The sequence below is a fragment of the Argentina silus genome (assembly GCF_951799395.1).
Source record: "Argentina silus genome assembly, chromosome: 1".
NCBI lineage: Eukaryota > Metazoa > Chordata > Actinopteri > Argentiniformes > Argentinidae > Argentina > Argentina silus.
Genome location: NC_139655.1, coordinates 9,737,805 through 9,762,526, shown reverse-complemented (window position 1 = coordinate 9,762,526; position 24,722 = coordinate 9,737,805). Strand labels below are relative to the sequence as shown.

Sequence of the window (24,722 nt, the reverse complement as noted above, 5' to 3'; positions counted from 1 at the left end):
CAGGCTACAGAGTGTCATTTTGTAACATTTTTGGTTGGTGGTGTGCCGCAAGATTCTTCCAATGTAAAAAATGTGCCGTGGCTCAAAAAAGGTTGAAAAACACTGCCTTAAATGATGAGGTGAATAGAGCTTTCAGTTCGAGATGGAGTTGCTAGCTCCTTACAGTAGCTAACTGAACTGTGAACGCAGCTAGCTAGCTATGTGATTTGCTTAAAGTCAGAGAAAAAATGGCTGTCTTTATTTTGAGCAGCGGTGAGCTTTAACCCTTTTTTTGTTTTTGTTTTTTACCATGTAAAAAGCCCTACTATTTTCAACTGTGAGATGGTATGACGCTGGCCCTGAATTGCTGATGTTAACCTTTACTATCATGAAAAAGAGCGAGAGCCTCTTTTTGAACTGACCAATTACTGTAAGAGGGCACAATATGCTCAAACAGAATAGCAACAACAAACCATGAATAACAAAGCACAACTCAAAAGACAATGTTAACAGTGATGTTGGCTGAACATCAAGTCACCTAAAACCAACAAATAACAAAAGTACAGTACAACAATACACCACTATGGCATGTAGGCTATATCTTGCTTTAAAATTGAATAATAACGGCAGAGCAATCTATCACCAATTAGCCAGCTTCCTCTGTCCTATCTACGACTAATATCCCAGGTCCATGGGCAATGTTCCTGTGTATGAATATTAACGAACATTAAGGCTGAGTGAAGGTCTGGGTGTTCCAGACTGATAAATGAACAGATGGAATGGGCTGGTGGCTAACAGGTCTCCATGTTCATATTTCACAGGGAGGAGGAGTTGCAGCCTCAGGGATCAGCCTGCCCTCATCTCTGATCTGCCCAGGTCAACCTCTACATCCACCATACATGTCTGAGAGAAGAAGCGAAGGTGAGGGGGAAAGGGTGATGGTGCTAATGCAGTAAAACTCTAGGATATGACCCCTGGATTTCTTCAATATTATAAAGCAGCACTTCTTTGAACTATTCAAGTGTGATGTTTTCAAGTATCTAAACATACAGTTCTCCATCAATCAGACATATCCTGCTTTGGGAGTGTTGAGTGTTGTGTAACTGGGTTTCCTCTGAGGGGAGGAGGTCCTCAGGTTGGGCTTGTCCTCCCACCTGTGTCACTGTCTGCTATTTGCAGTTGGATCTTCTCTCTTTTTCTCTGTCCTATTTCGTCAGTGTCCAGGTGCAGCTGTTAGGAGGATGTTAGTAGACACAGGCCTGTCCTGTCTGGAGAAGATTCATACAGGGGTGTTTAAGTGGCCTTTTATCCATGTAAGGAAAGATGTGCCAGAGAGGGGAACATTGTTGTTGTTAAAATAGGACACGCTCCCAAGAGAATAGCAGCAAGCTATCAGAGGATTCCTATCTTGGTGCATAGATTTTAGAAACCAACCAAAGATATCCATATTAATAAGATGCCAACAGATTGGTCAAATTTTCTAGTCACTTTTAGCGGTGAAGCATTTCATTCATTTCATCCAATTTGATGATGCTTTACAAAAAGGCCTAATCAAAGGTATTGTGCATCAAGGAAACAACAGTACAATGTTGAATTACAATATGTTCAGATATAAACTACAGAGGCAGTGTGACATCAACAGCTGAATGTTCAGTGTCACGAATACACCTCAGAGATGGTCCACACATACTGAGTCACACCACTCGCTATTATTGTCTTTTATCCTCTCTTTTTTTTCTTCTCTCTGTTTATCAGCAGCAGTGACGAAGTCGGATGTACCCACATGGCCCCTTAGACAGAGGTGCACAATTACAGAACATGCAGGGTAGGCGGAGAAGGCCTTGGACAGACTACTTTAATGAGAAGAGATTAATGTGAGCAGTCTATTAATCATTTTACTGAGAGAAGCAAGAGAATAGAGAGGAGTGGAGGGGGGCGAAGTATTCTCAGACATCACAAGTTTCTTGGGGTTTATGTCAGATACATCATTAAAAACATTTCCTTAATGTGCTTAGCTAGTTTGGTTATGCTCCACACAATACACTGACACTTTCCCTGGGAGGAGAGTGCATCTCAATTGGCCTCCAAATTGTGCCTGTTTGGCATAATGGATTCAATGCGTCAGCAGAATTGCGATTTAATAGTCAGGAGAGGGTCATTTCATAAAGGGACATAAAAAAAACTATAATGTAGCTCTGCTTTCTGGAACCCCCCCCCCCACACACACACACACACATTGAGCACAGCACATATAAGCCTGGAAAGACAACGACTCAAACCTGGCCTTTGTGGGAGTGAATTTACTAAGTAAAGTATTTGGCATCATTTGATTTAAGGGAATCACAGGACTGGGCGTGGCTCCAAATCAGAAACGTGTCGTGTGCAAGCACTGGTGGGAGGTGCTGTCGGAGAGGTAGAATCAGTGTGTTGGGAGTATTTCCCGATCTTTTGTTTACTGAGTAAACAAAGGCCAAGTTTGACATGTTAGTCCACCAGACCATCCAAGCATATTGGGTGGAAGTGTCAGGGAATGAGATTACACAGACACACATGCACACACATACACACACACATAAACGCAACGTTTTTCTTTCTCACCAAATGTTACCAACTCTTCTGCTGACTGTCACTCCCAGCAAAACGTATGTATCTTCAATGCAATTCAAGAACATACAGTAGCTATTTCAGTTTTCAGGACCCTTTCGACCATGCAGTCCCTCTTCATCATGCTCCTCACCCGTCAGAAATTATTTTCAGTCCACTCAACTTTACCACCTAATCACTCAACTGCTTAATTCATTAGGTTCTGTGCAAGGCCTTGTCAGCTCTCAATATTAATTACTGCCTTCAATTTAATGAAGCATTCACCCAAGCATGGTTAGTCAGATAGTACTGAGTGTAAGATGGGCAGGACATCCAATTGATAACGCCATGTTTCCACTCTCGGACGCCGTGCTGCCAGAGATTATTAAAATGGGGGTTTTAATTAAAACAGAATCACTTAGGATGCCGTTGATTACCTCAGGACAAAAGAATGCCAAAATGGATCCCGACGTCATCAGGTAACTTGAGAAGAGAAACTCCTGAAAAATGTGTCTATATCTAAATTAAACATCCAAACTACAACAAATGAATGGTTATCTTGTATGGGAGTTATCTTGTACAGGAGTGCAGACTGACAGTGAAGATTATCTTAAAGGAGAATAGCAAACTAGGAAAAATACAGGGTCTAAATTGTTTCTAATCTCCCCTTTAAGTTTTGACTTATTAAGTGTACTGTATGTTAACCACATCTAGGATCAATCATTCAGGTTTCCATAGTGATCTCATCCCATAATGAGCATTCTCCACATGCTCCACTATAGATCAATGAAGAGGATGAAGAGACCCATTGATTAGAACGACCTTTATGAACGATCACACACTGATTGAGTGACTCCTACTTACTACACATTTTACTCACATATTTAATTCAATCCCTCTTATTTTTTCTTATTTTCTTCCCTCAGTCCCTCCCTCCTTCCCTCCTCATTCACTCACTCACTTTTTTTTCCAGGATCCTGCCTGGCCTGCGATAATCCAACACCAGACAGTTTAGCAGTTCACTATTTTAGTTGAATGCAAAATTAATTTGGTGGAAAGAAATGTGCTTAACTACAGGTAGGCTAAATGTAGCTGCTTCCTAAAAATAACTGGTGACCTGATTTACACTGATTCTGTATGTGGGAGATCAGGATAGATCTGGTGATTTCCAAAACAGACTGCATTCTGGGATATTTGAGTGGTACATTTGTGCATTATTATGCAATATTATTACTTGTTTAGGGAACACCAGGACATATTGTAGCAGATGTAAAATGTATTTGATATCTTTGAAGTCTTTCTGCCTGAGAATGCATTCTTGGTCCAGTATAAATCAAAGTCAAATGACTGAAATGATGGTTCAGTATTATAACAGACAGAGGTCATAGCACCAATGGTACCTGTGTACATAGTCACTGGTAGAAATTCTGTCACTGTCGTACATCTAAAATCCTGTCGTATGCTCCAAAATAAAATAGCCAACTGTGCTGCAGACTGATACTTACATACTCCAAGCCTACTACAGTTCAGGCCTACAGTACACCCATGGACATTCATGTGGACATGTTTTAACTCAACTAAACTCAACTGATCTCAACTATTTCCCATGTATCCGATCTGTTTCCACCTTCATTTAAAACCAACACACATTGGCTCACAAAGCATTTAGGGATGTGTACTTACTGGGCACTTACAGATACTAGTTATCTACTTCAAATACAGGTTATCAGCAGCAGCACAGAGGGTTTTAAAAAATCAATTACATTCCAAGTATGCAAATACAACTGCCCTCAGTAAGTCCTCAGGCTCTGAGCACTGCAATCTCCACAGCTGCTTGGCAGAGAGAGGCCCTCTCCCAAGATGCCCCCTGCCTGTCTCATTATGACCACCTGCCGTTTTGGGCATCGAGTTCTGTGTAAGGACACACACACACACACAGACACATACACACACACACACACACTCACACCCATGCACACCAGTGGAGGCTGATGGAGGTAGAAATCGGAGGACGGGCTCATTGTAATGCATGGAATGAAATGAGGAATGGTATCAAACACATGCTACCATTCGTTATGTCATTCCACGCATTACAATGAGCCTGTCCTTTGATTTCTACCTCCACCAGCCTCCCCTGACACACACACACACACACACAGTCACCTTCAGCTAACATCTGTGCTGCTTGTTTGGAACAGAACAACTTGGGTGTCTACCTTCATCTGTCAGATGAAGGAAAAAAGGCAGAGGAGTGAGAGGAGATGGAGGGAGAGGAGAGGGAGAGATGGATGAAAAAAAGGTAAATTATAAGAAGAAAAAAAGCAAAGTCATGACTGCGACTCAGCACTTCTTGTTGATAACAGGGATGGAACATAATGCAGCTTTAATCCTCTAGATTATCCACACCTGCATATTTATTACAGTAATAGAGTCCTTCATCCTAGTGATGTGTCCATGTGACCTCACAGGTGGGTGGCTAGCATCAGGGTGCTGTCCAATGCGTCAAAAGGGACAAAGAGGATGCTGGGAGTCTGGCAGCGAGGACAGCCGCCTCCCACAGAGTGCTGTTAGTAACATATTTCATCCTGTCTCTGTGGCTGTGACTATACCTTTTATTATCATTACTGGTCTCTTCCAAGGACACTCCACTCTACAGCCCCCTCTGTGCTCACTGCTATCAGCCAAAAAAGCAATTTTAGAACAGTGTGATGGTGACAGCAAGAGACTACGGTATAATAAAAATGTAACAGCATTGTAGGGAGAACAGTGCTTCGGTGAGGAGTCAGGAGAGGAACATGGTGGCAAATTAGCATGACTTTGACACTGTTTCGCAATTCAGGTAAAAATAAAACATGGGGAAACTTTTGATAGACCCTGAACAACCATTTTTGAGCAATGTCATACTCTTACTGCCAGGCCACTATAGAGTAGGCAATCCTCTTTCTAGAAATACACTTTCTAGAATCCATACATCCAATATGTTTATCTCTCTACCTTATATTTGAGAGCATAATCGCCTACTTAACGCCTCATTCTCATCACTACACACTGAAATGACCCGCTGTTCTACACCTGCTCACGCTAGGGTCAGTACACTGATTGGACAGGAAATCTACCATTGACATCCACATGTGTGTGGATGTGGCCAAACATGACTCACCCTGTGTGTTTCCCAGAATTCAGGAGAGGTCAGGCTCACTCTGCCATCAGCTGCAGGCGACAGGACAATTGCCATGAATTAAAGATAAAGAATTAAAGCAGCACCACCACTACAACAAAAGGACCCAGAAATAGGCCAGGTGACCTTCTCACTGACTCGTTGAATGATTTAGACGTTTGATTTTCTCCCCCATACCGAGGTGTGATTGGGTGTTTAAGTTGGAAGTAGAGCAACTTAAAGGTGTACGCCTCCACATTTTCTCTCCTGCCACAGTGAAGTGAACGGTCTCACTAGACCAGCTGATCATCTCCCTCAGGGATTCCCTGTAACCTTCCAGCTTAGAGACACACCAACTAAACATCTTAACCTAGTACAGTATCTGTGAAAACACAAGCTGTTTTTGATGAGATTGGCTCAATAGAAAGCCAGTTCAATCCCCTGATCAGCAAAAGGTCTCAAAGATACAAACTCATATCAATAAACCAATGTATATGACTGGCCAAGGTGTCATATTGTAGCTACAAACACCTTTAAAGCTTGTCCTTGGTGTTACAAATCAACCTGTTGGTATGGACTGTTGCCTACCAACTGAGTTGGGTAAACAGATTGTGATAGATCTGATTTACCATACATATCACAAGACAGTGTTTATGAGAAAGCAGAATGCCAGGCACTGCCCTCCTGGCCAGGGCTCTCTCTCTCTATCTGACAGGAAGTCATTTTGTTTCTACAGTGCGTAGTGAGACAGCCTAGAGTGTTAATCAATAGACGGAGCAAGCCTATTACTGCATATAATCAGGCCTGGGATTGCAGAGATGAATACCTCCGTCCACTGCACCAGGATCCCAGTGTCCTGAATACTCATTACCCTGTTATTGTCCTCATTATACACTGTGACATCACGGCCAGGAGGTGACCTTGAGAGTGACCTCCTTCATCAGCTCGCTTTAATCTACACTTACCCTCCCAGACACAAGATAGTCAAGAAAGAACAATGTTCCTTTAATATTTTCAAGTGTTGCCTGTCACAACACTGAATGTCACATTGTGATAGCAGATCTAATATATTCCCAAAGGTATACAGTCAACCAGGGAAATACAGTAATTCATTCTTGAAATCATAAGAGTCACAGATGTTTGATCGGATTTACTTCATTTTGCTCTATTATCATAATCGTTTATGCACAGTCTGTTGTGAAGTCTGAAAAAAATCTTGACAACTTTCCTGAAACTAAATTGCTTCCAAAAGAACATCTGCTCTGGTTTTTTAGCACATTGTGCTTTCGAGAGGGGCAGAGTGTCCATCAGTGTTTTACCTGTCTCTCTCAACCTCTCTTAAAGAGGGACAGCTTGGCCTGACCTCAAATTCTGAACAGGAGGATTCTCCTCTTCTAGACTGATCTCCTCTTCTAGCCTCTATGACATAATTCAGACTGTACACCTCTTAACATACTGTACAGTTACACTTACCTGGAAACACGTGTACAGCCGCTTTGCTCTCTCCTCGTCTCAATACCACTCAATGTCAATAAACTCCTCAGAGCATCTGTGTGATTTCAAAGCTGCTCTCCGGTTCATCTGTGATCAAACCAACCATGGCAGCATCTCAAGCCCTGAATATACAGCCTGTTTCACATCCTTTACTGCAATTCAATAGAAGTATATTACGCCTTAAAGGCTGAACACTGAGTTAAGTACAAACTCACAATCCCATTTGCTCTTTATGACTCACAGCAACACTAAAGTATATGGGGCAGGGAAAACCATTCCAAATCTTACCCTGAATACTATATCATAAATTTGTGTCAGTTATTGAAAAAAATGCACATTACAACAGCTGCATCATGGTTTGGTGCAGCTGAGAGGAGATAGCAAAATGTGTTGCTTGTTAGTCAGAATCAATGGCCATTTATTACATTGGAGAACAGACGCAAGGCAAAAAATAATTAGAACATGATGCTAGATCAATTACACTCAAATTGAAAGCAGCAGCTGTCACGATTATGAATACATGAAAACAGGCTTTGAAAATGACTGAGCCAAATTGCTCTGTGATCATCATTCTACCATCCAACACAAGATGTCTGCCACCCATTTGCAGACGTGTAAAGAGGGATGCTATTGGATGATAAATAACAGCTAATAGAGTATTTCATCACTTGTAATGGTTCACTTCTCTCATTGACCTGTATCTAAACAGAAATAGCTCATTCAGGACAGGTCTCTCATTTGTAATGTCCACCCGGGCTAAAGGAAGTCTATTGGCTATTTCTCTACAGGAGTGAGTGTGTCTCTGTACCTCTATCTGTCTCAAGAATCCAGCTCCAGATTACTGCTGTACTGTATGTTGACACAGGAATCTATCTTTTAGAAGGATGGTAAGAGATGGTAAGAGACAGATCTAAGGAAAAGAGTCCCTAGACAGCTGTGTAAGCTATTGCTATCTCTATGACCTTTACTGAGATAAAAACCCAGGCCAAGAGGTTAGTGTCCTGCGACTGACACGCAACTACCATGAACACAAAGGCAAACAGAAGCTTTTTTTTTTTTTAAACCTTTATTTATAAGTTAGTCTCATTGAGACACAATCTCTTAATCCCTAAGTGTCTTACAGTATATAGGGTTTCACATAAAAGGAGAGAGGAGACTTGAGATATGCAGAATAAACTAAATAACTGTAATCTATCTTGCATCTGCATCTCTATCCACACAATGTGGACGTCTCTTTCACATCTCTTTCAGTCAGAATGATTTATAAGCACTGAAACTGAGTGTCTCCACTCACTCACCTAAGACAGGCTATCCGAGGAATGACAGATGATCACAGCCAACGAATCAAATCAAACTTTTCTGGGTGTATTAGTAGATGAATTTGATAGCTAAGCACATAGTGAGGAGACTGCATGCAGGCATGGAGGATATCAACAGAGTGAGAGACTACACACTCTTCATTCTGAACCATCCAACTGACAAATCAAGAGCTCACATGTGGGCGATACATTATCACAGATGCTATTCTTATGAATGCATACCAACACCATACAGTTCAACTGTATGCTTGTATGAGATGGAAAACTAACTCCATAAGGTACTGTATCTCCTCCGGGCAGGGTGGTCTGAGGAGATAGAAACAACAAACCATCTGTGACGCCAAGGAATCAAATGACACTACCACCATGGGCTCAGTGACCAAACAGCCTCCATCTACTATGGTCCGGCACTGTACCTGAGGGTTATTCATTTAATTTAATTCTCAGCCTCTTTGCACTTCTTCAGGAAAGCAGTATTTATAGCTCAGATATCACCTAGGTATAAACAGTGCCTCCCACTCCTATTTGGTGTCTTAACGCACACACGCACGCACACACGCACAGACGCACACACACGCCAGTCTACCAAAGGAAATGGCATGCGGCCTATGAACCCAATCAGGCTGCTTTCTAGCAACACAGTACAATGCACACTGGGACTCATTAAAAACAATAACAGTCTCGAACACCAGGAAAACAATGACAACAGAGAGCTCTTCTAGAGAGAGAGAGAGAGAGAGAAAAAAACATAAGCATGAATTTTAACAATGAGAGGAATTCTCCACTGATTATGAACTATTATCCAAAGGAATGAGCTCTGACTCATTCACAATTACACTAGTATTAACTTTACACAGCTGCCCACAAGCAATGGTTTTCATACACCACCCCATTAAAATTTTACAGAGGGCATCATGTTTATGCATTATGTTAAGTTAATAGATTGATAGACACAGTGAGAGAGAGTTGGAGAAGGAAGACAGATGAAGGAACACACAGAGACAAATAAACAGAGAGAGAGAGAGAGAGAGAGAGAGAAAGGACAAACATACAGATGGACAATGACTGATGCTGGATCAGAGTGAGATGATGATACCTCAGGTTACCACTCCCACACAGACACAGGATCAGAGAGACATGATAGCACCCCTGCTTATCATTCAGACAGAGGCACCAAAGACACTCAATCATGGTTCTGTCACACCATCTGGTAGAAACCATACTGTCTGTGCATCACAACCTCATGCAACATTATCCACAGTATCTTCCAAATGGTATACTTTGGCATCCAAGGTATACTTTGGAGTGTTAAGACAGGGCAAGAAAAAAAACAATCAAAGTATAAAGTCAGATATTCCTGCCAAGACTGAAATCAATCAAAAGGGCGTGTGGGCTGCCCTTTCCAGAACAGATTCATATTCCATTAAGGAAATGTATCTCTGAAGCAAGAGGTAATATGGAAGATTGTCACAGTTTAATGTTATATTCCTAAAGCAGAAGCCATAGGCCTATAGCCTATTGCCAAAGTAATTGTGGAATTGTAGAATAATATAGCCTACAACCTCAGAGACAGCCCAAACCTCACACAACCTCAAGACTAAAACCATGGGTAGGCCCACATATAAAATGTGTACAATGGAACAATAACACAATGAAGACAGATTAAGGTTATGAAATACATATTAGTCCAGGGTTTATAGTATGGGTTAGGGTTAGGGTTAGATACTGTAACTCAATAAGCAAAGTTAATACAAACAAACCTAAGCAACCTCTTTAAGTGATTGTTTAACATTAGAATGGGCAGCTCTTGCCCCTCAATGCCTTTTCCTGACTTTTTCACTCTTGACAACATGTCTTTCCCAAAGATGAACTCCCAGCTGATGTGTGAGTAGAAGATATGGGTAGGCCTATCCTTTGTTTATTTTTTATATTGACCTGCCATTCTTGCCATGCATGGGTGTGATTGTGTCAACAGTTCAAGTTTTTCCCAATTGTTTAAACAAATTTCCTGAAACTATAGCTCAATTTCTCAAAACTCTAAACACAAAACTGAAAAGAGTTAACTATTTTGTCAAAACTCCACAAATCTCAAATCACAAATCTTGCAAAATGAAACACTGCACTCAAAACCATGTTCTCTCTTCTCAAAACTGATTCTTTCCACCAACACGATACACACAGCTATCATATGAATATCTCTTACAGAGCATCAATTAAACACTGTTGTGATACATTTAAAACACTACCATCAAAATACTGTTTATATGTGTTTTGGCTTTTGGCTTTATATATGTTTTGGGGGCCACGTTACTTATTCAAATTTATACAATTGTGTAGAAATTCTTTCCTTTTTCTCTTTTTTTTTCCTTTTTAAAGTTTAGGGGGATTTTTGTCCCAAAATAGGTTGCAATTTTATGGTACATACAGTATAAAGACTGTTGCCATATTGTAATACAATACTGTGAATATATCATATAAATATAGCATTGACACAATCATTGTATCAGAATAGGATACAATGCACCTTTGTCTATCCAATGAGCTCCAATTGGGCTAAACTCACAACCCAGCTTCCCAGAGTCATATTGTGAACTTATAGTTGATACTGCAACATTATTCTGAGAATACACAAATGTTACCTATTTTGGCAAAACTCACAGTAATTGCACTGATAAGTAAAATGAAAAACACTACAGTAAGTTTTCCATTGTGTACATTGCTTCACCGCTGTTTATACTGCTTATACTGTTTATACTAGTTATATTTTATTTTATTTTATTTTAAAACTTATTGTAGCACTACTCTGTGGCACTGTCACTTTTGCATTTCACTGTATACCTGTATGCACGTGACAAATAAAGAATCTTGAATCTTGAATACAAAAAGGTAACCAAGCAAATATTTATTTGTTACTGTAATACAGTAAAATGTTCAGCTGACAAAGTTTTTCGTAGGCCCACAAAAAATAAAAAATAGAAAATGCATTGAAACAGATTTACATGTAAATCAGTCCGCATCCCGCCTCCGATCCTGTTCAGGCCAGAGGACCTCATCTACATCGCGGGCGATGGCCAAGCAGCGGGGAAAAAAGCACCTGGCGTGATGGATCCACCCCTGGCATGCGTCTGCGTGGACGCCTCCTCCATTGCCTGGAGTAGGGCCACACGCACATGGGGTTTGCGGTCATATACCTTCCACCGCCATGCTGAAAATAATTCTTTGATCGGATTTAGAAATGGGGAATATGGTGAGAGGTAGAGAACTGAAAAACGTGATGCACTCAAGGAAGGTTAGCAGATGGGCAGTGTTGTAGGGACCAAGTTGGGCATGGTGACGGATGACCCCACAGTGACCAATGGCTGCGCACATGGTCACATTTTCCCCACACTGGCCAGGGACATAGACGATGGCACAGTTGCCAATGATGTTCTTCCCCCGCCGCCTGGTCCTGGTCAGGTTGAACCCTGCCTCGTCAATGAATATGTATTCATGTAGAGCAGCACTGGCATCAAGTTAAAACACTCTCTGAAAAAGAGAAAATTACCATATCAAACAATAGGCCTACATACAGGAACACTGAAGTGCATAGTGACCAGCTATAGGCCTACATACAGGAACAGGTGCATAGTGACATGTCTATGCTCAACCGCAAGGCGCTGCAGAAGGTGGTGCGGACAGCTGAGCGCATCAGTGGATGTGAGTTTCCCTCCATCCAGGACATATACAGCAAACAATGTGTCAGCAAAGCCCGGAGGATCATCAGAGACCCCAGCCACCCCAATCACAGCCTGTTTGAACTGTTGCCATCCAAAAGACGGAGCCTCCTCCGGAGCCTCAGGGCCAAAACTCAGAGGCTCTCCAACAGCTACTTTCCCCAGGCCATCAGGCTCATGAACAAGCCTACTCCAGACTCATGACTTTACCCCCATCACACCCACAGAATGGACTCTACTAGCACATAGTCACTTTAACAACACCTCTACACCAATGGCACAGTGCAATAATAATGACATTCCACTTTACTTTTTTACTCTACTATTTATACTGCAATTGTGTCATGTCTATTGTCTTGTGTCCCCAACAATCGTCACTGTCCAACCGTCTCACTTATATTGTACTTAGTCACTTATTGTCTTGTCTCACTTATCTTGCACTATGTCACTTATTGTCTTGTCCTACCTCATTGCACTACTGCGTATTTGTATTATCTGTATTATTTGTATTGTATGCTGCATTGTCAAGGAACCGAGCCCAAGAATTTTACTCCCTGCACTTGTGTATGAGACGTAACAAACTTGAAACTTGAACTTTGTTACAGTAACCTGCTGTACTCACTTGCACATATTGGTAACGTAGCTTGTTCACTCTGTCAGCGTTGTACTCAAGCGGTACGCGATATAACTGTTTCATTCGAAGCTGGTGTTTCTTCAGAACATGATCTATTGTGGACCGGCTGACCTGGTCAATGTTTTGGAAGAGGACCTTGTCTTGTATGACTCTGTCTTTAATTTTCCTCAGTGTAATGGCATTATTAGCCAACACCATGTTGATTATGGTGGCCTCTTGCTCATCTGTAAATTTCCGGCCTCTGCCACCTCTTGCTGGTTGTCTTTATATTCTGTGAAAAGTATATAAAGTATAGGCTACACATATTTCATAAATGTAGGACAAAACAACATTACACTATACATTTCTTTCACAAGCACTGTAGATATCCATAGAAACCATAAAGTTACATTACTGTAATTACTGTAGAGAGTATAGAAGACTACTGAAGTGGTTACTTACCTATTTTCATCTCTAAATGCCCGGATAACTGAGGCTACCGTGAAGCGGCTCAAATTCAGCTGGACTCGCTGCCCATCTTCGGTCATTGTTAGGCCATGATTGAGTACATGGTCAACCAAAGTTGCGCGGATTTCATTAGACATATTGGCTCGCCTTCCTCTTCCTGTCACTCTTCCTCTTCTTCTTCGTCTCTGTTCTCCATGCTGCTCCATTTTTTCCCCCAACAAGGTAGAGGTCACCTGAGGCCTTTTTTATGCTCTGACACATAATTGAAGTGTTGTGCCAAGTGAGTTGAGAAGTGAGAATTCATAATTAGGGTGTGGCATTTTGAAGTCCGGTGTTTTCCAGGTGAACAAAGTGTGCTAAATGATGTGATTTGTGCTTAGACTTTTGCAAAAATGTGATTTAGAATTTCTATTTGAGTGAAAACAATGGAATTGTGCTTAGAGGTTAGCAGTCTAGTCTTGTTGTTGATACATGAGCTTCAAGTTTTCAGAATTGTGTACATAGTTCCATTTTTTGTGTGTATACAATGGAGAAAAACTGTAACACCTATTACATGTATGCGTATTTCTCAAAATAATGCCCTATTCCTTCCTTTTTCGGGCAGTGATCCAAAAGCATATAGACACACGGCAACACCTGGGCAGGTGTTTTGCCCGCCAACAAACCGACTATAAACGAATGTCAACTTACCAAATTTACTGTCAGCGGAGGTAGTTGAGTGGGAGAGGCACAGAGCCAGAACAACGAAGATGATGGCACACGGAGAATCCATACTCTCACTAATCCATCGCACAGCTTTGCTAAAACAGCATGTCTAGTGTCAGCTTTTAGATGCGGGCTGATTAAAACTAACTGGATGTCACGTAACAAAAAATATATATATATAAAGTGGTGTTGAGAGGCAGTGCTGTGTGATGTTCTAGTGTTCTGCACTTCTATCCCGCAGCTCGCGACAGGATTCAGCACCGCGTACAGCAAACCTTCCAAAGGCGCCCCTCCTAAGGTTCTGACGTCAAACACACACGGCAAGGGGCCGGTGGTATCTGAGCGTGCACCTCTTGGAACAGCTCGCAGAAGAATAATAGCTTGTTCAGCTTCATAATGAAAATGGTACAGAAATATCAGCATTGACTAATCGAATTCACAAGTAGTAGTAGCCCACTACTACTAACAATTCAGATGGACCACAAAAATGACACCAACTGATAATGACGTTTATTAAAGAAATCGAATGACAGCAATAAACCGATGCATCCAATGTTCATGACATACAAGCAACTTTCATTTATTTAGCAAGTTTCATATAGTAGTTCAAAGCTTTCCACACAAAAAATAAAAGCAGGACAACATCACAATCAAAATTTACAATTAAACACATGTAAAGTCATAGCACAGGCTACAGTGAAACAAGTAAGGTGTATAAAAATAAGTCAAACCGAGTAATCAAGCAAGGGCTCTCTAAACACAGGACAGCAACTCCCTCAGGATATTATATTCATAGACAGAGCATGCATGAAACTATCAATATACATGAATTCTCTGCATTGCCTACTACTACTATTGCACACAATATAAAAAATACAACTGTTAAGGATTGGAAGACCATCTCACATAACTCACTGAACAGGGCAAAAAGGCAGAATTTGCTGAGAAAGGATGCGATTAGTGGAGTGGGAACAGGTGTGGTTAGTTGGCAAGGAAGGGATGTGGCCTGGGGTTAATGGTAATTGGAAAGTAATCTAATTCTAGACTATTTTAACAACCCCAACGCAATCGTTCATCCAAGCACTATGGCATGACTCTATAGCTCAGGGGGCGATTTAGAAATAATGTTGGAAGTTTCGTGGTGATATCGATCGGTGTACAGTATATCCCGGCGGTGGCGTAAAAAGGCTGGCTTTAGATCAATCAATGAGAGGTGTTTCGAGGGCATGACCACTCACTCATCAAAACCCGTTCCATAGCCAAATATATAAGGAGCTCAACTGTGTGCTTGCGGTGTTCGGTGGCTCCTGTTTTTTCCTCAACTTGGATTAAGAATGGCGGGGAACACGAATGGTCTTCCAAACCATAAACTATCCGACAATTCAATATAGCCTATCATTGCGAAAACAATTACATAATTAGACAGTCCTTTTTAGACTTGATACACATGCTGTATTAGGCCACTTATCTCAATAGGCATGCATTTGCAATAACCTAATGTTCAATCTTGAACATCAAGATTGAGCTGATATTCGTGAAGCTTTGACAAACTATGAATTTGTTGCCTAGAGCATTAATAAATGAAGTAGGCTAGAAATGTAACATCCCATTACACTATAGGCCTACTTTTCAAATGAACATAATTTGGTGCGCCACCAGTGTCAAAATTGCTGTCATAAAAAGCAGTGTTTGCGCCAAGAGGTGTTTTTTCGTGGGTCTTAAATGTCCCCGCTTGCAATGCCTGAAACTGGCACTTTGGTACGGTGGCACAGTGCTGCCAATCACAAAAAGTTCATACATAAGTACAGAAGTTCATACATCACGTTAATACGAGATCGTTTCAGTATCACAAACTAACCTGATAATGATCTCGTATTAACGTGATAATTATCTCATAAAATAACCGTTTTTTTGTGGTTGTGTGCAGCACTACGCTACAGTACGTTGGCGCTTGTTTTCAAATAACGCTAAATTTACCAGCCGATGTGACGCTGGTAATTTGCCAATCTTGGTGTTATGATTTGAAAATACTACTACAACGTTTAGAAGCTGAAATTGGCAACACTTTGGTTCTACAATATCTTCCAACAGTTCCTCTTGATTTGAGTTTTAATAAAACTCAAGTAAAAAAGCAAATGGACAGTTTGATTTGCGCAATTTCCTTTTATTAATTGAATTTCCTGCTGAAATTCACATTGAATTTATGTTTAGCCTTGATAACAATGCAAAATATAAATATAAAACTCTAGATAAGCATATATGTAACATGCCAGTTATACCAAAATGTTTGAGAGAATGTTTATAGCATCAGGATCTCATTTAATGTGTTGATAGCTGATTCATAGATGACTCTGGAGAGACAGGATTTTTTTTTAGTTAGTTTCACTTCAGGTGTGTCTGTGGTTGCAGTCTTATTTCAACATTAGAAAACTGTTTTAAAATTCCCTACTAATGAGCATGTTTTATGTATAACATATAGACTGCATTTGATTCTAACGACTCCTACAATATACTATAATAGATAGTCACCTTTCGATGTGTCCCTCTTCTTCAGCTGTGACAGCGTAATGTTTCTGAAGTTGCCTCTGGACCGACACGGCCGTGCTCTTCAGTTCTGTCTTAAACTTACCAGCTGAAAGAACAACCATGAACATCCATTAGAGGGAGCTGCACTCACTAAGAAACCATTCACAATAATCTAAAAAAATCTAAAAACAAATCTTCTAAATTAAAATGTAAATTAATGTGCTTCAAAAAAGGCTTTCGCTCCAATTCTAAACAGCATACAACAGTTTCACAACTGTCTCACTCACTCTGTCTGATGACTGCCAGAATATGAAGAGCTGCAGCCAATCCAGTCAGACAATCAATGGCCTCTGAGTCAACAGATGAGTTCACCTCAGAGAGGAAAGCTCTGAGAGAGATACAGTAATAGTTTGATTTAGAGACCAAGCTCAGCCTGTGTGTCAATGAGTTCAACCTCTTGGAAGGAAGGGAGTAGGTGGTTACCTGGTGACAGGGGGGGACTGGAGGACAACAGTCAACAAGATGCTGGAGAGGGGGGGCAAGTCCTCAACTGTCTCCGGTGCCATGACCTCTTCAATGTGTGAAATCTTTAGAGCAGACAGAAATACATAATGTTAACTTACTTATGTGAAACACATCAATATGGTGGTAAGTTTCACAATATCACATTTTCTTTTGATGGAATGTGTAAACAACTTGTATGGCATTCCCTGTTTCTTCTTACCTTTTGCAGGATGTGTCTGCTCTCTACAATGACTGCAGCGAAGACAGTGGAGAAGACCCCATTCAGGGGGTTGGAGGTGATGCCGGCCCAAGCCTGCACCACCTGGAGGAAGTCTCCCAGACCGTGCATAGCTGACTGGCACAGCTAGGACAGGGTACAGAGAGGGATGTTACCCAATATCATGAACTCAATATTTTTGTGAAAAACCCACAAATGACCAAAGCAAAACTGCATAATCTGAGAAAAAGCCTTTTGTTGACATGGTAGTTTAACACCCAGCCTCACCTCCTGACCCTCCTCTGGATCCTTCCGCAGTCGGCGAGCCAAGACCTCCAGAATTTTCTGGAAGACGTTGGCCACAACACTGAGGATGATAGACGACTGGTCACCCTGGTCCCCCTCACTCTGGACGTCCTCAGGAATGTAGTTCTCTGCCACCTCGGTGAGCACAGAGAGCAGCAAGGACACACACAGGTAGCCCTTCTCTAAGGGAACAACATCACCAGATACAGTCAGGAGCTGGCAAGGCGGCAATGCAAAATGTACACCCATATGACTACTTATCAAAATAAAACATAAATGTGAGATATAATCATCAATATTGCATAGACGTGTAATATATTGCAGACCCTGTGCTGTAAATTATGTCTAATTTTCCTAATGTGTAGACACTCACCAGAGAGGAGTACGACAGAACACAGGTGAAGGACCTGACCTTTGAACTCCTCGTCACCAAGGCCCACCCGGATCATGTCTCTGCACACTGTTAGGAGGCTCTGCTCCAAACAACATCACCACAACATGTATTAAGCAACATTCTCACTCAACAAAATAACAATAACACAACAGTCATTTAAGTTATTGAAGCAAACCCTACAGAGAAATATATAAAATGCATAAATGAATGCAAAATGCTTGAATGGTTGGATGGTGTTGGGAACCAAATGTAAACCCGTCCTCTCTTACCTCAACAACCTGCCTAGCGAGGGCCAGCTTCTGCTCAGACACGCACCCCTCACTGGGGCTCACCAGGAAGGGCAGCACCCTCTCAGCCACCCACACTGCCAAGTTCTCCAGGGACACCAGGAATTCCCTCTCCTCTGAGAACTGGGATAGCAGAACAGTAAGACCAATACTGGGCAGGCACAGACATCTAAATTTGACTTTAACAGCGAAAATGAAGTAATCGGGGGGGGTGGGACAAAGTGGGGCTTACTTTGTGCTGTAGATGGACACTAAGACGGCCATGAAGGGTGAATGCTCTCAATGCTGTCTCTGCATTGGGAACACTGGGAACACTGGCATTAGCCTCAGGAGAGCTCAGGTGGGAGTACAGCACTGACTGTGGAGACAAACAGCAAACAGGCTCTCACATCTCTACAAGTACAATGGGCCAAATATGAACCTGTTCTTGCATGACTTCTACTGTACCCTCCAAGCACCCAGAGCCTTGTAGAGCTCCTTGAGCGGACCCTGCCTGAGGGGCAGAATGCTATCCCGGGTAGAGGTGCGGCTGACTAGGTACTCCAGGTAATCTAGCCCCAGGTCTGGTTTGGCCTCCACCGTCTCCTGAATGCGCACCTTACAATTTGAGTTCCTTTTGCCCTGTGGTAGGTTGGCAGCAAACAAAATAATATCAAGACCATATTTTGAGACAAAAACTGACTAACTAGAGCAATTCAGTTAACTATGTACAATTACAATCAGACAAAAGTATGACCAACACTACTTTTCCCTTTAAAAGCCATTGAGGAGCCCACAGTCATACAACAGCATAGCTCTGGCCATTTTAGCCCTCCAGCACCTGTGGATCTGAAGGCACCTGTGTCTATCTCTACAGTATGTGTAGAGCTCAGCTCACCGCTGTCTTGGGCAGAGCTTCAGAGAGCCAGTCAGTGATGAGGTCCAGGACATCTGCCGCCTGGCCCCAGGTGCACAGGCAGTCTATCACCTGATTGTACTGGGACAGCTTGGCCCCAGACTCCAGCCTCTTCAGCCTGGACACAACCCCACAGCTGGTAGACATGGACCAGAGAGACGGGTTAACACACCAGGTCAGCAGGGTTGCAACAGGGTAACAGGGCGAGAGGGAGAGAGGTGAAGGTAATAGCACCATGTTTAAAATGTGACCATGACTGACCTAAAAGAGGGGATGGAGGCTGGGGGCAGCAGGGAGGCCAGTTGAATGAGGGGGACAGTACAGCGCTCATCCTGAGGGAGAAAGTCAGAAAAAGAGGAAGAGGGAGAGAGCGACGGAGAGTGTGAATACAATTTCAAAACTTGATGAAGTGTTTAGTGTAACAACCACACGGTAAAAAGCCAGCGTGTCTCATACTGTACCTGGAAGACTTTGAAGTACTTGGGCATGGCGGAGCCAAACTTGGCGGTGGTGTACTGGAGGACGTCTTTGTTGAGTTCCAGGGCTTTCCGGATACTTCTCCACAGGATCACCACCACCTCTAGCAGACCGGCCATGGAGGCTGTGTCCTTCACTGACAGGACTTTCTCGAGAATCTGCAAGAACCACTCTTTTAACTTTGTTCTCCAAAAACTTGTATGTGTATTCTGGATATAAAATATAAAATACCACCACAGAAAAGAACTTGCATGAATGCACTGCATTGACAAACAACAGTGTCTAGGCAAGAATCTTGTGATCACATGACTCTTGTGATCCAAATCGGTTAACTAACTCTTTACCAACTTTAAGCACTATACTCTTACATTTGTATTCTCCTTGTTGTTCGGGTCATCTTCACTCTGGATGCAGGCAATCAAACACCGCCGGATGGTCAGCATCAGGTTGGCTGGAACATAGAGGTAGAGAGAGGCCTTAATCTACTGAAATGTACACCTGCTAGCTATAAATACTGTAATTAATCAAGCTTTTTTATGTATGTATGTATATATGTATATATATATACATACCATATATATGTAAAGCTCACCAAAACCATCACCTATGACCTTAAGAAAGGTCTGAATTTAGAAAATGAATGTATGGATACAGTCGATGAAGGATTTATATCCTCCCCCACGTGAAGGCATGTGTAGCTTCAGGCCAAACTAACCTATGTTGGTCGGGGCTGTGTAGAGGTGGGCGTACTGGTAGAACTTTCTGGCTGCCTTGGGATTCATTTGAATCAGAGTGACGCATCGCTCACACCACACCTCCTCAGATTGGTTGACAGGGAAAAAGGAGTTGAACAGGAGCTTGACGATCCTCTTGGAGATGGGCTGGGAGTCAACAGCCAAACGGGCTAGCAGGTGTTCCATGGAGCAGACTTTCCAAAACTGGGGAGAGGGAGGAGGGAGCATCCTGCATTATAACATGACACATTTCCAAACCATGTGTTTCCAAATCGCAGTCATGTTCATCATGCCACATTCAATCATTCAGACCCACTTTATTAGTGTGTGACTTGGAGCATACGTTCTGGCACACTGTGGAAAGGAGCTCATGTTATTAGGAGTGGGAGAAAGTCTGTTCCCCAAAATGTAGGCTACAGTTTGTCTGTAAGGTCTATAACACACTACTTCCTTATTAATAAGCCTATTTTTTAATCACTCTGGTCTAATCAAATCGGGGCTAGAAGCGGACCTGTCAGGGTTTTGGGTCTCGTTGTTTACAGGTCCGTTGGGGTTCGGGTTTCGCTGTCAACGGGTCTGTTCGGGTTTAGGTCTCTTTATTTCAAATAAGAATGGGTCAGTTCGGGTTCACGTAGGAAATCCACGGGCTCATTTCAGAACAGGTCCACATTTTTGGACCTGTGAAGACCTATACCGTAGTTTCAGATTCAAAGAAATCCCCCAGACATACACAGCAGAAACTACAACATGTAGTCTGAGTCCTGTCTCACCTTGGCAGCTCTTACTGCTTTAATCTTGAGCAGCATGTCCAGGAATGCCACACGGACCTTCTCTGAGCTGTCATGAAGACTGTTCTTCAGAGCGGGCAAGAGCTGCTCCAGCAGAGGGTGGCTGAAGCCGTTGTCCAGAACAATGGTCAAACACTGGAGGTCAGATAAAACAACCAATAAGCCACACAGTATGAATAGCATTGGAAATGTAATGTTACTTGTGTGATCATGTGTTTGTGTAACGTGAGTCTGTGAAGACAAGACACAAAGTCTCAAGATTCAATGTTAGTTTGAAAGTGATACTTGGAGGAAATTCTTGTTTTGTGGGTTGCCTGTGTATTTGGATCTATCATGTTTTGTGTACTTATGGTACTAATCAAAATGTTGGTCAAACCCAAATATCACATCTGACATAACCATATCGTAAAAATAACATTACATCTATTCTACTCTATTCTACTCCATTCTCTAACAATGGAGCACCAGTCATGAGAGGGGTGTCAGAGTTGATGGTGGTCCCACCATGAAGACAGAGGCGCGGACGTCAGGAGAGCTAGTGTCAGACGCCAGCTCCACCACGAGCTTCTTCAGGAAGTCAGTGATGATGGTGGGGGGGATGACCTCCCAGAACTTGGACAGGATCTTACACACACCCAGGGTGGCTGTGGAGCGCACCAGGGGCTGGGGGTCCTCAAACAGGCACTGGAGATCACACACACACATTGAAATGTATCAAAAACACAAGAACATAGGAAGTGGTTATTATTTTTATTATAATAAATAAATAAATAAATAATAATATTCACCACATTTACCTTAACTTATGCATTTCATAAAAACATGCGAAAAATAATGCAATGACTTACAGCCAGTGTGTCCAGTTGTTTCTGAATAGTCTCATCCACCCCCTCACTGTTCTGACTGGGGTCATGGAGTGGGAAGGCCTCAGTGAAGAGAAGAGTGGCGTTGGCCCGTACCTCTGAGTTGGTTGCCTACAGTCACAGAGAAGAGATTCATTCTATAGTCACTCAACTGGCAAACATTGGACAAACACCGCCAAGAAATAAAGTTATATAAAGAAGCTTTGACTGTACAGTAAGGGCTTTCCAGAGAATGGGTTTGTAGAGTCTGTAGAGCATCTCATCCAGCCCCTGGCGACCCTTCTGCTCGTGAAAGTAGCTCAGTATCTGATGAGTGGAAGAAAAAACGCACACACACACACAATAGCACACAAACCATTTAAATGGACAAAATGTACATTCTGGCAAGCTAAGCAGCAAAGAGGTTTGCTTGTGTAAGACTAAAGCCTTTGTGATGTTTTTTAAGAAGAAAAAAATAATGCCTGCAGTCAAGTATCCTCCATTTTAAGCCAAATGTGATAGCTCACCTGTCTGACTTTGGTATGAACAGGTGAGCTCCTGTATAGCAGAATGGCATGCTGCATCAAGTCCTGGACACAGGTGTTCTCTATCTCCTCCAGGAACACTCCAGAGGCCTTCTTCCAAGCCTTGAAGTAGATCTCTGCTATGTGACCAGTCAGGGACCTGAGGAAGGTAAAGCAGTTCAGAGTGAGAAAGGTAAAGCAGTTCAGAACTGTCTGGAAATTGACACCCATCATTGAATAGGAGACTAGGAGGACAGGAGACTAGGACAGGAGGCTTCCTGTCACCTACCATTGAATATTAGGAGACAAGAATAGCACTCACTTGGAAAAGAATTGAAGCTGGTTCTTGATAGTTTCATGGATCATACGGATGAAGTGGACATTCCAGCCAAAGAGGAACACTATGAAACGCTTTCCCTGTCAGAGAGAGAACAACAAGGTGACCATGATGACAGACACACACACACACACACACACACACACACAATCATCAAATTACACCATAAAACACACTTACATCATCGTTTCTGATGTAATTTATTTTGAGGAGGCACTGTAGCAGCAGATCCACCATCTCCTTATTGTCCTCCAATCCAAAGTCAATACAGAGCAGCACATCATGTAACCCCCACAACCTCCGGATCTCAGCACTCTGACAACATAGAGACAACACAGACATGGTTGATGGAACCTAACAGGTAAATACAGACATGACAAAAAGACATACCTAAAGTATTTCACATAGACAGATAGACAGGCAAGGAAGGGCTATGTCTCACTGGTTTCTTGAGTTTGAAGGTCTTCTCCAGGCAGACAAGGAAGGCAATGTGGCCAAACTCTTCTTTCCCCTCGAGTCCCTTCCTCCACCATTCCTCACACAGCCTATGGACAGCCTGCTGAAGGGGCACCTCAGAGGCAGGGAGGGAGGGCAGCACATCTGAAGGATGGGTGATGAGAGGAGGGATGACACCCAATCAGAGAACTATTTCTCAGGTATGAAAACGACTGACTATTTTTGATTTTGGGGGAAACTATTCTTTAACAACTGAAAATGCAACAAATAAGCATCCACTGCAGTTAGTACTGAGAAACTCACCAATAAGTATGTTTGCACATTCCAGGAGAGAGTCGTACGTGTCACCGTCTTGTATGACATCTACAGAGGCTGTTACCACTAATGTAACCCCATCTATGACAGACATGGTCCGTTGCTGGAAAGTCGAAATAAAAACTAAGTGATAAAAAGGTAAGACCGCCTTCACATACAAAAATGGTGTCAAGAAAATGTGAATGCATACAAACAACCATACAGACACAGACAGAACCATGAAACAACTAAGCATGACATGAGAGAATGTAGATCAACCTAGGGGAGAATGGCCAGCACATATGCCTCTTTGAAAGGGGTGGGACAGGTCAGCTAGCCTTGCACTCACCAGTTGTGGGGACACCTCCACCTCCATGTCATCTTCCTTGTCCTCATCTAACCCAGCATCCCAGCGCTCCGGAGGGAACTCTGCCAGCACATCACGCAGCAGTGTCACCAGTCTCTTCCACAGTGCCTCTCGCTGGCCTTGTGGTAGCTCCTGCAGGACTTCCTCCAAGTCAAAGGGCTCTACATTGTCATTCTGAAGAACCCAAGAACACATACAGGATGAGCATCAGAGGCAAAGCATCTCAGGCAAATTATTATCAATGAGAATGGTGTTCTGTGCATTGTGTGGTGTTGAAAGAGTTAACAAGAGAGCCCCATATTTAAGATGAAGGCCGTGGTGTAATCTTTCCAAATGTAGAACTTACATGGAGTTTTGTCAAATGTAGAAAGTCCTCCACATTCTCTTTGCAGACTGAATCTAGAAACGCCTCTCGCTTCGACATTGTTATCAAATGCCGTGAGATAGGCAGTTATGTTGTAGTTGAATCTGAATAATTGAGACAAAAACAAAACATAAAGTTGAAGTTATCTAGCTAGCTAGACAATGTCAACAACAACAACACAGCACGGATTAGCTTGCAGCGGCTTGTTTCTGTTTTTTCTGTTCAAGACATGAACGTAGATTTCTTCTCGATCTAAAGTGAATCATCTCCAGCCCACCTATGTTAAAATAATGGTAGCTAATCACAAACCTAGATTGTACGTCGTTGTTTTAGCTGTTTCAATCTCCAGTTCGATGACAGCTTCCCCACTACATCGCGC

General features: G+C 42.4%; 2 protein-coding genes across 2 annotated transcripts in view; both read right to left on the bottom strand.

Moving 5' to 3' along the window:
- ptprn2 (protein tyrosine phosphatase receptor type N2) overlaps window positions 1-14,098 on the bottom strand; it is a gene marked incomplete at its 5' end in the record, with an annotated part of 111,372 nt that extends 97,274 nt beyond the window's left edge. The window contains one exon of the mRNA XM_083683847.1: window positions 14,017-14,098. Coding sequence (XP_083539973.1) covers window positions 14,017-14,098 — 82 coding nt within the window. The remainder of the gene's footprint in view (window positions 1-14,016) is intronic.
- A 2,099-nt stretch (window positions 14,099-16,197) lies between these two features.
- On the bottom strand, window positions 16,198-24,685 carry ncapg2 (non-SMC condensin II complex, subunit G2). The gene is made up of 27 exons (XM_083669111.1): window positions 24,653-24,685; window positions 24,326-24,447; window positions 23,962-24,153; window positions 23,622-23,736; window positions 23,305-23,462; window positions 23,043-23,177; window positions 22,848-22,942; window positions 22,529-22,685; window positions 22,236-22,328; window positions 22,008-22,133; window positions 21,664-21,843; window positions 21,142-21,294; window positions 20,353-20,575; window positions 20,006-20,088; window positions 19,622-19,795; window positions 19,422-19,492; window positions 19,143-19,296; window positions 18,713-18,886; window positions 18,498-18,623; window positions 18,248-18,388; window positions 17,958-18,057; window positions 17,567-17,766; window positions 17,282-17,425; window positions 17,041-17,144; window positions 16,845-16,945; window positions 16,561-16,663; window positions 16,198-16,382 (listed from the first exon to the last, which is right to left on the bottom strand). The coding sequence occupies exons 2-27, from the start codon at window positions 24,401-24,403 to the stop codon at window positions 16,331-16,333; spliced, it is 3,432 nt and encodes a 1,143-aa protein (XP_083525237.1). The 5' UTR covers window positions 24,404-24,447; window positions 24,653-24,685; the 3' UTR covers window positions 16,198-16,330.
- Between the last annotated feature and the right edge of the window lie 37 nt (window positions 24,686-24,722).